General features: G+C 46.6%; 2 protein-coding genes across 2 annotated transcripts; one reads left to right on the top strand and one right to left on the bottom strand.

The window, feature by feature from the left end:
- Nucleotides 1-157: 157 nt before the first annotated feature.
- LOC149301825 (ornithine decarboxylase antizyme 3-like) lies at nt 158-3,219 on the bottom strand. Its single transcript, XM_089483593.1, is given in 6 exon segments — nt 158-407; nt 960-1,045; nt 1,903-2,081; nt 2,875-2,949; nt 2,951-3,011; nt 3,200-3,219. Coding segments are annotated over 6 exon segments (624 nt in total). The 3' UTR covers nt 158-204.
- A 2,263-nt stretch (nt 3,220-5,482) lies between these two features.
- On the top strand, nt 5,483-11,945 carry MRPL9 (mitochondrial ribosomal protein L9). The gene is made up of 7 exons (XM_089483186.1): nt 5,483-5,924; nt 8,513-8,672; nt 8,807-8,931; nt 9,046-9,096; nt 9,393-9,494; nt 10,066-10,149; nt 11,470-11,945. Exons 1-7 carry the CDS (start codon nt 5,820-5,822, stop codon nt 11,587-11,589), a joined length of 747 nt encoding a protein of 248 aa, XP_089339312.1. The 5' UTR covers nt 5,483-5,819; the 3' UTR covers nt 11,590-11,945.
- The last annotated feature ends 1,980 nt before the right edge of the window (nt 11,946-13,925 follow it).

The raw sequence follows: 13,925 nt of genomic DNA, 5'->3' as shown, positions 1-13,925 counted from the left end.
GATTAATGTGGTAAAGCTGAATTTGGGCATCCCTTTGAAACCAGTTTTGTCAGAGCAGTGGGTTCCTATCTATCCAGGAACCTGAGTCTCACTCCCCCAATACTTGTCCTCCTCTGCAGATCATCCATAAGATATGTGAGATTTCATGCCCATTTAATGCCACTTTTAATGCATTACAGATCTAAGACTTGTGCCCATGAGAGCTCATTCAAGGAGACTGTCCAACAGTGTAGCCTCATCCTGGCCCTTCAACAGGCTTGTCTTCAGGGTCTCCTGCTCCTTCTCTGGGCAGGGTTCTCGTTCCATGGGATAGACCATGAAGAGGGTATCCTCCCAGGGAGGAAGGCCAGGGTGGTCCGGTCGCACAAGTTCAAAACCCAGGAAGCCAAACGCCCGTAGTAAGTCACCTTGGGGATGGAAAGGTATAGGGTTAGAACACGTCCATGCAAGTGTATCTGAAGAAACTGCTGGTCTATATTGTCCAAGACTACGTTTGAGTTGCTCTTCAGAATAAGGTATAGTAAGTCCTTCCCTAAAATAAAGGCTGTAGTATTTACATATGTAGTATGTAGATACTACATGCTTTCTACTTTATGTATAAAGTATGTAAATACTTCTGGAGTCTGATCTGGTAATCTTAAATGACCGAAAACCAAAGACCAGGGTCTAGTTTTAATACCTTAGTTAATAATCCCAGGAAGGGCAGCTATGAAGGAACTAGATAAGATCCGCAAGTGGAAAGATATATCATTAAATACCCAAGTCAGACTCTTCCAGGCCATAGTATTTCTGATTTCTCTGTATGGATGTGAAAGCTAGACAGGGTAGAGAACTGGCAGGAAGAAAATGGGCTTGTGTGAAATGTGATACTGAGGAAGAGACACCATGGACTGCTAAAAAGAACACAACTGAGTTTGGTACAAAGAAGCAGAGCCTGCTGCCTGAAGGAACATCCTTACCCCGGTCGCGCCGAGACTTGTGGAAGTTCACAAACACCTGATCCGCCTCCGTCTTTTCTTCTACGTATTCCAGCGTTGCAGCCAGGCTGGAGAGAGGAAGCAGTCACAAGGTACAGACATAAGGCTTCTTAGTAAGCATTCTATTAGGTTTTTCAGAGTTCATGGTGTATATCTAAATGGTTTCTGAGGTATACTGTTTTGGACCATCCTCAAAAGCAATTCATGCACAGAGGACAGGGATGGGCAAAGTGTGGTCCCTCCAGATTGGGGTGTTTGGTTTGTGAGTTTCTCCCTTTGTCCCCCATAGAAGCAAATGTCTAGGGAGACACCTCTGTTTCTTAACATGCTGCCATTACCTAGAGAAGGGGGATATTGCTTCAGTTGCTTCAAACTGAGATCAACATGCATCAATAGTTTGCATCCCAGCTGAGGAGAGGGGCGAATCTTCCCAGTAGACTCTGGCAAAAGCAAACTACTGCATCCTCCCTTAGCTTCTGCATTATTTTGCATTGATAATTTTTGCCATCTTGACCACATTCTTGCTCACAGCTGTCACAGTATTCATCAATGAAGTGTTGGCAGGTATATAATACTTTCCATGAGAGCTTGAAACTTGTTGTGCACACCTAAACTAAAATGTGCCTTATCCCTGCACCTGGACGCTATAGTACAGTGATTCCCAAACTTCAGTCCTCCAGATGTTTTGGAGTCCAGCTCCCAGAATTCCTTACTCTTGGTTAAGCTGGCTGGGGCTTCTGGGAACTGCAGTACAAAACACCCGGAGGACTAGAGTCTGGGAACCACAGCTTATAGCACATAGCTTTCTTGACATACCTGAAATAAACATGTGTATTACACATCGCTATTTAAGGATACCAGGTCATGCAGCACCTTAGTACAAATGTGGGGAGTCCCCCTACTTTGACCCCCTTTTCCCACTAACCTATCACGGCTGTTAAAGTCCAGGACGAGGCGGGGTGCGTCTAGGAAGAGTGCGTGCCCACGGAGGAGGCCGTGCCAATGGGTGACGCCTTGGCTGCCCCGTGCAAAATGGAAGTCCAACTGAATCGGGTGCTGATTGGGACTCTGGCAATCGCTGGCGAAAACCGTGAGACTCCCAGCCTGTTGAGATGACAGGTGAAATTTTGGGGTAGTAAGTCATTAGTAAAATTATTTGGTGGGGGGATGACAACAGTGGCAGCTACAAGCAGCCAGAGTTTGCACCTGGCTGCCTTTTTCGTCAGACGTGGGCCCATTTCCCCTACACCTCCCTCGTAAATTCAAGTACCGTATTTTAATTTTCCTGTGCATCTCAAAATGGCGATAGGAAACAATATCACATCTGGTTGCCATTTTGGGAAGGACTGTAGAGGAAAATAGGTATATGGGGGCAGTATGGGATTCTGGGGTTCTTGTGGAGGTCAGATTTGGGTGTTTTAACATGTTTTGGCAATGGTGGGTTGTGTGTGATTTGGAGGGGCTAAACTGCCTGATGATCATTCAAAAGAAAATTCAGGAAAGAGGACAAAACTGATTCTCCAGCCTAATCAAAATGTATATTCTGTATGAAATAGAGGAACCTGACCCTAAAGCTCCCCAGTACCCAAAAACCCTGAACCTTCCAATTTCATTAACGGCTCAGATCAGGATACCTTTGCTTTCTCATAGTTCAGTTGACCCAAACTTTGTTCCATGGACAAAATTATATAGTGCTACCTTTGGACTATGTGCCTAAAGTCTATAGGAAACATCGTTGAATATCATGTTTAGACTTTGGTCCTGTTTCCAAGATTTCTTATTATTTATATGCCAATATTCCAAAATCCCAAATGCTTCTGGTCCCAGGCATTTTGGATAAGCGATACACAACCTGCGCTAACGACCAGATGCAAGTCCGAGGAGAAGTTTGGTTTACCTTGTATATTTCTTTTAGGCCTCCGCTGTCTCTTTGGTTGGTCCTCCTCCTGTCTGGGCAGCCGCCCTTGAACTCAGGAGCACTGCAGGCAGTAACGGGGCCGGAGACTCAAGCTGTCAAGCAGGGCAACGGCGGAGCTGGTGGAAGGAAAGCATTGAAATGATCTAGAAAAGCCACTTCTGAAATGGCTCAGTTCCCAGTTACCTGAAGGACTGTATCCTCCCCTGTGAGCCTTGGAGAAAGCAAGTGTGAAATCGTGGTTTGAATATAGAACTAGGACTCTGGGTTTGAATTCACCCATAGAAACCCTTGGGCAAGCCCTTACCTGCTGTCCAAAGGTGTCATTTCGGCCAGCGATGAAAGCAGACCCTTTTAGAGGGTACCAGAAATTGGGGATGGGGGACAAGATGGGAGAAAGGTAGTTCTGGTATTTTTTTCCCCCAAGGAAGGGAAAGCCTGTCTGTGGATTGCTGGACCTGCAGTGTTTCTTTGACCAGTGGTGCCTCCTCCTCCTCCCTTAGGCAGCATGAGTGCTGAGGCTTAGCCACCCACAGCCACTTAAGTAGCCCAAGGTGGCCATTGTGACACATGCCAGGGCCACAATTGTGACAGGTCATGCCTCCCTCCACAAGCTTCCCCCCCCCCCACATCTCAACAAAGGCAGCTGCATCCACACTGCAGAAATAAAGCAGTTTGACATCACTTAACGCCCATGGCTCCATGCTATATGGGATCCTGGGATTGGGAGTTTGGTGGATTGCATTTCATTGTATTGTATTGAATGTATTTCAATAATGCCTTTATTGAATGAATTTTATTGATTGAATTTATTTCATTTTACGAATGCTGCCCTTCTTCCAAGGTGGGTTTCAAGGTGGCTTATGTTGGGACAGAATATGACGCCAGAGCTCTCACAAAACTACAAATCCCAGAATTCCATAGCACCGGGCCATGCTAGTTAAAGCAGTTTCGATCTGAATTATTTCTGCAGAGTGTCAGGTTCCTATTTTACAAAGTCATTTTACACCTGCATAGCGCACCCTCCAACTTTTCACCTTATTCTCTGCCTAGTTGCAGGGAGAGCCAGTGTAGCGGTTTGAGTTTTGGAGTATGACTCTGGAAACCAGGGTTCGAATCCCTGCTCAGCCATGGAAACCTACTGGATGAGCTTGGGCAAGTCATGCACTCTCAGCCTCAGAAGAAGGCAATGAAGAAATCTAAACAAAGCAAAAAACCCATGATAGATTCGACTTAGGGTCGGCATAAGTCAGAAGTGACTCGAACACACAACAAAAGTTGAGAGGGTTAGGGTTTTGTTTTTTAAGGAGCATTGGCATTAGGAGGAAGGTGATGGCAGGCTGGAGAGACAGACTTTCAGTGTTCAGTTTTCAATAAACAATGCAATAAAGCTTGAGCAATGGGAGGAAAAATCCTGCCTACATAAATATTACTTCCATACCATCTGAACTGTATGCTAGCTATTCGCCGTAATAAATGAAATATATAAACTGGAAACAACATCTTGAGAAAATGCAGGCATATGACTAACATCGTTGTCATTTGGGTTCATCTCCTGTATGATTTTTAGCACCTTGGCCTGAGGATGAAGCCAGTGGAGATTCAAAAACCTTGCAGCATGTATTTTGTGCATTCTGGCTGGCCAGTAAAGGCATCCTTGTTTTGTGGATTTGGAGTGGTGTTGTACTTTACCAACACAGCTACCTCTGGATCTGTTTTGTGGTCTCTCCCTTATTATTAAGCTTTATAAAGAGCTGTAAATTTACTTGGTGCTGTACATATGATCAGTTTAAAGGTGAAATAAAATAAAACCTGCTTATGGTGTATGTTCTACAAACATATGACATATTAATACATATTAACATTAAATAATAAAATATAACAACCAGGCTATATATCTTTTATCCATCTAGTCACTGTCCGACTTGCTGAAGTTTGCATCCCCACTACTTTCATTATATCAGGGACTTTCTAATGTCTTTATTTTGTGTTATTTTATTTTGCCTTGGAAGGATACTGAATTCTGAGTCCTGCTTTCAATTCCCAGGAGGGAAGTGGCCCCATATTGCATTGTGTGTCTTGTGTGATTTTAGACAAGTCACACTCTCTCAGCCCCCTCAAAACCTTGTGATAGTTGCATTACTTTCCCCATAAACTGGAAATGACTTCAAGGCACACACAACAACCACCAAGCAACCTTTGTTCTATGGAGGTTCAACCAAGTTTTGCACATCCCCATAACTGTCTTGTCTTTCTCCTTGCAAGAAAACACACATTATTAGGGTTGCCGTAATTCTCTACTATAAACTGGGACAAAATGTAGGACATAATTTAATTTGAATGCAGGACAATTGTAGGATAAAACTTAGCCAAAAATGTACAACATTGAAGGTCCACCATTTTTTTAAAATGTCCTACATTTTTGGCTAAATTTTATCCTACAATTGTCTTGCATTTTGGTCTAAATTATGGCCTACATTTAGAGGAGGAATTTAAAAAAGCACTTTCTGCATGTGCAGAGGCAGTTTATTGAATACCCTTCTATATATTCCATAGCTGTAATCCTATCCTCGTTTTAACCGGGTCCTCTCTCTCCCCGCCCTGCGGTCGACCCAACCCGGTTAGCTGAGCTACGCGAGGCCGAGGCTTCGGGGCCTACAAGCCACCCACGGAGCCTCACGCTCTTAATTTCCCAGTTCGCCCAAGAAAACACACAAAACCACTATGCGTTTTAAAATCGTGTTTATTTTGCTTTCTTTTTCTTTGTTCGCTAATTAGGGCGCTCGAGCCGGGTGCTCGATTTCCTTCTCCGCCCGCCTTGGGGTCGACCCAACCTGGTGGGCGGAGCCACGCGAGGTCGAGGCTTCTCCGCGGCCTAGTGAGGCCTATAGTCAGTCAGGCGCGTGCGCGAAAAAGCCAAAGCGGTAATGGCGGCGGCGGGGCTGAGGCGGGCCGCCCGGGGCGTCCTCCAAGCAGTTTCGCCGTCCTTATTTCAGCCCCAGCAGCGAGGGCTCCGGTTCTCGGCTCCGCTGGTGAGGGAAGCATAAAACTCGGGGAAGGAAGGGCGTTTGTGTGTGTTGTGGGGATGCTTGCCCCATAGGGGAACATTGGGGGATGCTTGCCCCATTGGGAAACATTGGGGGATGCTTGCCCCATTGGGAAACATTGGGAGATGCTTGCCCCATAGGGAAACATTGGGGGATGTTTGCCCCATAGGGAAACATTGGGGGATGCTTGCCCCATAGGGAAACAATGGGGGATGCTTGCCCCGTTGGGAAACATTGGGGGATGCTTGCCCCATAGGGGAACATTGGGGGATGCTTGCCCCATTGGGAAACATTGGGGGATGCTTGCCCCATTGGGAAACATTGGGAGATGCTTGCCCCATAGGGAAACATTGGGGGATGTTTGCCCCATAGGGAAACATTGGGGGATGCTTGCCCCATAGGGAAACAATGGGGGATGCTTGCCCCGTTGGGAAACATTGGGGGATGCTTGCCCCATAGGGGAACATTGGGGGATGCTTGCCCCATTGGGAAACATTGGGGGATGCTTGCCCCATTGGGAAACATTGGGAGATGCTTGCCCCATAGGGAAACATTGGGGGATGTTTGCCCCATAGGGAAACATTGGGGGATGCTTGCCCCATTGGGAAACATTGGGGGATGCTTGCCCCATTGGGAAACATTGGGGGATGCTTGCCCCATAGGGAAACATTGGGGGATGCTTGCCCCATAGGGAAACATTGGGGGATGCTTGCCCCATAGGGAAACAATGGGGGATGCTTGCCCCGTTGGGAAACATTGGGGGATGCTTGCCCCATAGGGGAACATTGGGGGATGCTTGCCCCATTGGGAAACATTGGGGGATGCTTGCCCCATTGGGAAACATTGGGAGATGCTTGCCCCATAGGGAAACATTGGGGGATGCTTGCCCCATAGGGAAACATTGGGGGATGTTTGCCCCATAGGGAAACATTGGGGGATGCTTGCCCCATTGGGAAACATTGGGGGATGCTTGCCCCATAGGGAAACATTGGGGGATGCTTGCCCCATAGGGAAACATTGGGGGATGCTTGCCCCATAGGGAAACATTGGGGGATGCTTGCCCCATTGGGAAACATTGGGGGATGCTTGCCCCATAGGGAAACATTGGGGGATGCTTGCCCCATTGGGAAACATTGGGGGATGCTTGCCCCATAGGGAAACATTGGGGGATGCTTGCTCCATTGGGAAACATTGGGGGATGCTTGCCCCATAGGGAAACATTGGGGGATGCTTGCCCCATAGGGAAACATTGGGGGATGCTTGCCCCATAGGGAAACATTGGGGGATGCTTGCCCCATAGGGAAACATTGGGGGATGCTTGCCCCATAAGGAAACATTGGGGGATGCTTGCCCCATTGGGAAACATTGGGGGATGCTTGCCCCATAGGGAAACATTGGGGGATGCTTGCCCCATAGGGAAACATTGGGGGATGCTTGCCCCATAGGGAAACATTGGGGGATGCTTGCCCCATAGGGAAACATTGGGGGATGCTTGCCCCATAGGGAAACATTGGGGGATGCTTGCCCCATAGGGAAACAATGGGGGATGCTTGCCCCGTTGGGAAACATTGGGGGATGCTTGCCCCATAGGGAAACATTGGGGGATGCTTGCCCCGTTGGGAAACATTGGGGGATGCTTGCCCCGTTGGGAAACATTGGGGGATGCTTGCCCCATTGGGAAACATTGGGGGATGCTTGCCCCATAGGGAAACATTGGGGGATGCTTGCCCCATAGGGAAACATTGGGGGATGCTTGCCCCATAGGGAAACATTGGGGGATGCTTGCCCCATAGGGAAACATTGGGGGATGCTTGCCCCATTGGGAAACATTGGGGGATGCTTGCCCCATTGGGAAACATTGGGGGATGCTTGCCCCATAGGGAAACATTGGGGGATGCTTGCCCCATAGGGAAACATTGGGGGATGCTTGCCCCATTGGGAAACATTGGGGGATGCTTGCCCCATAGGGAAACATTGGGGGATGCTTGCCCCATTGGGAAACATTGGGGGATGCTTGCCCCATTGGGAAACATTGGGGGATGCTTGCCCCATTGGGAAACATTGGGGGATGCTTGCCCTATAGGGAAACATTGGAGAAAATTTGCCCATAGGGAAACATTGGGGAATACTTGGCCATTGGGAATCATTGGAGAATATTTGACCATAGGGAGACACTGGGGAATATTTGACCATAGGGAGACATTGGGGGGAATATTTGACCATAGGGAGACACTGGGGAATATTTGACCATAGGGAGACATGGGGGGAATATTTGATCACAGGGAGACACTGGGGAATATTTGACCATAGGGAGACATTGGGGGGAATATTTGACCATAGGGAGACACTGGGGAATATTTGACCATAGGGAGACATTGGGGGGAATATTTGACCATAGGGAGACACTGGGGAATATTTGAAGGCACGCAACAACAGCACTTACACGTGGAATCAAACTGCACTATTATTGCCACAGTATAGATGCAGTGTTTAAAGAAGCCTCAAATCCCACCAAGGCAAGTGCTGCCCAGCAATGGCCGAATTACTGACATTTCCCATTCTCTCCCATTCAGGAAACGGTCATCGTGGAGCGATGGTGGAAGGTGCCCCTCAGCAAAGAAGGCCGGCAGCCTCGCATCAAGCACCGCCGTTTCCGCGTCTACCGTTTGGTGGAGGACACCAAACATAGCCCCAAGGAGCCGCTGAAACTCATCCTGACGCAAACCGTGGAGGGTGGGTTGAACTGGAAGTGTTGTAACTATAGGGGATAAGACTCTGCTCTTTTATAATTTATAAGGCAGAGAATTATCTTCCACTGGGTAAAGGCTGTGCTATACCGAAAAATGTACTGTGTGTCACATTTCCAGGTGTTGGGAACCGTGGCGATGTTGTCTCTGTGGACAAGTCTTTTGGACGCAACAAGCTTCTTGCGGGGGACAAAGCTGTGTACGCCTCTCCTGAGAACCTAAAAATATTTGAGGAGGAGAAACAAGTGAGTGGCAGAATGCTGTTTACCTTTATATCTCTAGTAAACACACCATATTAAAACAAAAAATCCATAACGTGACACTGGCTTCATGCGCCTCTTCTGTTTTTCATTCTCCAGCTACGGCTGGAAGGGAAGCTGCCAAAACTCCAGACTCATACTGGTGTGAAGGTAAGTTGCTGCACATTGCACCATTACAGTTTCTTTATTATTTATCAATGTATTTATTATTATTACATTTTCAGAGAGGGCAACCTTCAGTAGTGCGGCTGGAGTGTGCCCTTTGTGTCCTAAAGAACTGCAAATGAGCCCTGAGCTCAAGACTGGAAGTGTAGGAGTACAACCCTTTCACTGGAATATCCATTAAGGGAGGCTGTTTATTAAACTCTCCCCCCATGGTTAAATTAGTGAAGTTTTTTGGCAGGTTAACTTGAAATGATTTCTCTCATTCCCCCAATCTTTTGTAGACTGTCCGGTTTCTGCGAAACTGCAACCTCGAGATTGGTGTGAATGAATGTGACCAGTTTGAGCTGACCAAAGAAATCGTGGCCCGCCATTTCCTCCGAAACGTGAGTGTTGCTGTTTTTAACTTCTGTTTTTTCCTGCTTCCGAAAAGTCCAAACTGGGGCTAAAAGTGTCTGGATCTAGACTGTGTTGAGAAGGCTTGGTAAGGAATAGTTGGGAAATGGTGGCTCTTAAAAGAGCGTTTTGGAACGATACTCTTTTGTTGGCTGGGTTGAGGTTTCTGCAGCGTGTATTCTTTAATACAAACAGAAGCCAGGACAGTAACAGTAACAATGACAAATCAAAACAACTCACTCTTATATAGCTAAAACAAATATATGGTGACAACAGATGATACTAAACTACAAATTAACTAACTACTAAAACAGCAATGAAAGGATCAGTAAACAAACTGGGGAACTACGGCTTCCAATTGCCTGTCTGTTGTTCTGTTACATTGGATATATATATACTCCCTTCTTATTATTCAAGCCTTAACCTAATAATACATCATATTTTAAAATGAGGTTTCTGCAGTCTGTAACCTTAAAGGTTTCCATGGGGAAGGAGCCTTTTCCGAACAGTGTCCCATTTGAAGCAGACAGCAGCAATAACACTTTGTTCTCTTCCCGCCAGCTCCGGGTTGTGGTGCCTCCGCATACGCTGAAGCTGCCAGATGAGCCCATTACAGAACTGGGCGAATACTGGTGCGAAGTCACGGTAAGGCTAGCTTCCAACATGCACATCAGGACTGCTGTCTCTTTCCAGAACAGTTTCTGTCAGACCCACATCTTACCTGTCCCAGTTTATAGGACTGTTAAGTACATGGTGCCATATCCAGATGGATGGTAATCATGAAAGATAGGTCTCCTTTGGGTAGCCTTGGAGCTCAGAATCCAAAATCCCACATATGAGCAGTTAGGAGGTGTGGGAATCATAGAGCTTTCCAGATGTTGTTGGACTGCAATTTCCATCAGTGCTGGCTGGCAGAGACAGTGGCGATGAATGCTGGGACATAGAATCGTAGAGGTGAAAGATACCCCAAGGGTCAACCAGTCCAGTGCCAAGCTGCCATGCAGGAACTCACAAACAATCTCTTTGTGTGATGAAAAACACTGATACAGGTGAAAAACAGCCCTGTATGGCTATCTGTCACAGTGTTTTTCCTCTGTATACATTTATTTTGGTACATACCAGTACTGTGGAGTTACTTCAGTTGACTGTTGCTCATGTCCTTTGCCCTTGTCCTCATACTTGACCCCTTTTATTTCCAAGCCTGTTAATCCTGGCAGCCTTTTCACGTTTCTTTTAGCGTATTGAATTGCTGGTCTGTGGAAAAGAAAATGAAGTTGTATAGGGGTTACTACAGTAGTTTTTGACACTACAAACCCACAGAGGAAAGTGGGATTCTCCTCTGCAGTCCATAATGAGGGGCAGGTAGAGAGTAGTGGGAATCCAAGGTGGAAGAAGATAGAACCATAAAAGGTGGAAGGGGTCGCAGGGCCATCTTGTTTAAGTCGTTGTTCTCCTCCTTCTCATTGTATGCCGTTAAGTTGTTTCTGGCTTATGTGACCCTAAGCCAAACCTATCATGGGGCTTTCTGAGGCTGAGAGTGTATGACTTGCCCAGAGTTCACCGACTGGGCTTCCATGGCCGAGCAAGGATTTGAACCCTGGTCTCCAGAGTTGTAGTCCAGTGTTCAAACCACTATGCCATGCTGGCTCCTCTATCCCCATGCCATTCGGGAAATGTCTAGCCATAATCTGATAGAACAAAAGATTTCCAAAATAGTCTTACTTTCCCCTGTCACAGCTTAGAGGTATTACCTCTGGTCCATTCAAGAGAAGGAGGTGATGGACATATATATAGAATGTTTATTATAGAAACTACTATTTCTCCTGAAAGAAAATGCTTAGGTGGCTGATACAAGCATGGTATAAAATTCAAGATGCACAAGAGGTCTTGCTGCCTTTCCCCCCAGACCACTGTGGTTTTTGTTTTGGACCCCCTCTCCTATCTCTGCCTCCTTGTGTGTTGCAGGTGAATGGCCTTGACACCATCCGGGTCCCAATGTCAGTAGTGCAGCACGCGAAGCCCAAGCCCAGAGGTTATAGGTTCTGGCTAGCCCGGCACGAGCCAGAAGCCACACCGGATCAGTAATACTGGATACCCCAAGGAGGCTTATGAGAAGCTCTTCCCAAGCAGGTAAAACATGGATACAATCCAGCTGCCTCTGCAAAAGAACCAGAAGCGGAGCCTGTCATCAATATGGTTTGGACTGGATCTCTGTGGAGTTTCCCTTATTTATCAGGATGGTAGGGACGCTAACTGAAGGTGGAAGGTGATGGGTTGCTATCCAGAACATTAGAAGAAACCACCATCTCATGAGGGACACGTTTTACTTCCATGAAACGGTCATACTAGTTTATATTCTATGTGTATTTTTGTACACACTGCTCCCAAACAACCTGAGAAGGACAAACGTCTTGTGAATAAAAATGCACTTGTGTTAAAAACGTCTTGTTGTGATGAGTAGCTTGGCGAGAGCCAGTTCTGTAAGACAGGGGAGGGTAAGTAGACAGAGCAGCAACCATTAAGATACTCTAGATCTTAGACCTCTGGATGTAGGTAGACAGGTCTATATGGTAAGAACGTCTTGTGGTGAGTTGTTTGGCGAGAGCTACGATGACGATGATGATAATAATAATAACGATAATTAATAATACAATAATAACGATGATAAAAACTGGTCCTGTTAAGTTGTCCAGGATGTTTCCCATCATCTCAGTAATCCTTATAATTTATTACAGGGGGGAAATATACCTTGCAAATTAGCACTAAAACAAAAAAGACGACTTGTGCCAGGATCAAAGCAGCTGTGTGCTGAATTTGCATCAGCTATCAAAGTTCCTGCATTTTGATTCTGTAAGTACACAGATGTAGCCATAGAAAGATCACCAGCTCACATGCGCACTTGGGATGTGGGATGTGGTGCTCAGCTGAAGCCTTGAGATGTCATTGAGAGCAGACCACCTTGAAGGGTTTTGGTCAACTGTTTTTCCTTGGTAGCATTTCCTCTGGCCAAACACACCATTCTGTATCTAATGATGTTACCTTCAGCATGGAGAAGGCCAGCCTAAAGGCAACATCTTCACATCAGAGGACATCTTGGGCATAGCCTCTTGTTTGGACCAGCCTGTCTTTGCTCTCAGACATTTCTGTCTTTCAGAGTTGTTAAATTATATACAGCATTCTCCTTCAGCATTAAGCAATGCCATCTAAACATGCACTAGAATAATTCACTGGGTGGATAGCTGAGGTGGTGGATCCTGCTGTCCCATAATTGATAACTGCTTTAAAAACAAAAGTATTGCCCTCCCAGGAGGGAAATTCTTTGGCTCGCTTCTTTGCTTTGGGTTTGCAAGGCTGGAGTGGCCTTCGGCGGGAGATGTGGGATGCTCTGACCTCACCCTTGCGCTTCCCCATGGGGAGGATACCGGGAAAAGGTTCTCTCTCGCTTCTAAAAGCAAAGGCTGAAAAGCTGCCAAAAGTGTCATTAAGCCCTTACGTGGTAATGCCAGGGCGTGGGCTCAAGAAAGGGTCTCTTTCTTTCTGAGGAAGGCATGAATATTCACAGGGCGTGCTTGTCGCAGGAGGCCCATCACTTACGGCAAGGTTGACGGCCTGCCTTGTCAAGGTGACTCCTGAGATAATGTCAGAGGATGCAAGGCAGTGAGGGAAGATGCTCAGAAACATAGGTGGCTAAATGAAGATGCAGCAAGATGTAACCTTTGCACGATGGACCACTCTGGGAGTTTTGGGGATGGACAGAGGTAGCCAGGGATGGAGACGTCCCACCAGCCAATGAATACACATGCCCAGAATTGGAGGTGGCAGTTACAGTCTCCAAATAACTTCTTCAAGCATTGACGCAACCTGCCCACTCCCCGTCCTTCCATCCCTGCCCCTTCCTAGCCCCTATTTTATCGTTCCCAGACTTTTCTCTGTGATCCAGTAGGTTTCTCTTACAGTTTCTCTTTATTGGCCAAACAGATATATGGGTTTTGTAACGTGTGTGCGAAGCAGGATTATCAAGTTTCCTCTTGGTTATGCTGTTCATGGATGCATCTGGAGTCGGCTGCTGTTTACTTTGCCTCTTGCAGGTAGACACAAATGGCTAAAATGGATCGGCTAGAACGAAATCCCATTCCTTCCCAACTCAAGCTTTATTGCATTGTTTACAAGACACACAGCTGTAACCCAACCCTCCTCCAGCCTTCCTTCACCTTCTGCCTAATGCTACTAAAAACAACCCCTTCCAGTTAGAGGAAAGGGAGGCATAGAAAGGAGCTTCTTTGTTAGAAGCTGTGTTAACTGAACTGTGTCGATACTGTTGATAAACTAAATGGCATCCCACACTGGGATCCATCCACAGTGACTACTAGTGACCCAGGGCCTGTTGGATGTGCTTAGTAGTGTCAGGAACATATGTTCTA

This window comes from Sceloporus occidentalis, unplaced genomic scaffold, assembly GCF_023333645.1.
Source record: "Sceloporus occidentalis isolate IW3139 unplaced genomic scaffold, rSceOcc1.0.p SCAF_20, whole genome shotgun sequence".
NCBI classification, from domain to species: Eukaryota; Metazoa; Chordata; class Lepidosauria; order Squamata; family Phrynosomatidae; genus Sceloporus; species Sceloporus occidentalis.
Note: the sequence above shows the minus strand (reverse complement) of the source record. Positions and strands in the feature narration are given on the sequence as shown.

Coding starts and splice junctions, on each gene's coding strand:
- MRPL9 (XM_089483186.1), top strand. CDS start 5,820: ATGGCGGCGGCGGGGCTGAGGCGGGCCGCCCGGGGCGTCCTCCAAGCA. Junction 8,673..8,806: donor CCTGACGCAAACCGTGGAGG/GTGGGTTGAACT, acceptor TCACATTTCCAG/GTGTTGGGAACCGTGGCGAT. Junction 10,150..11,469: donor AATACTGGTGCGAAGTCACG/GTAAGGCTAGCT, acceptor TGTGTGTTGCAG/GTGAATGGCCTTGACACCAT.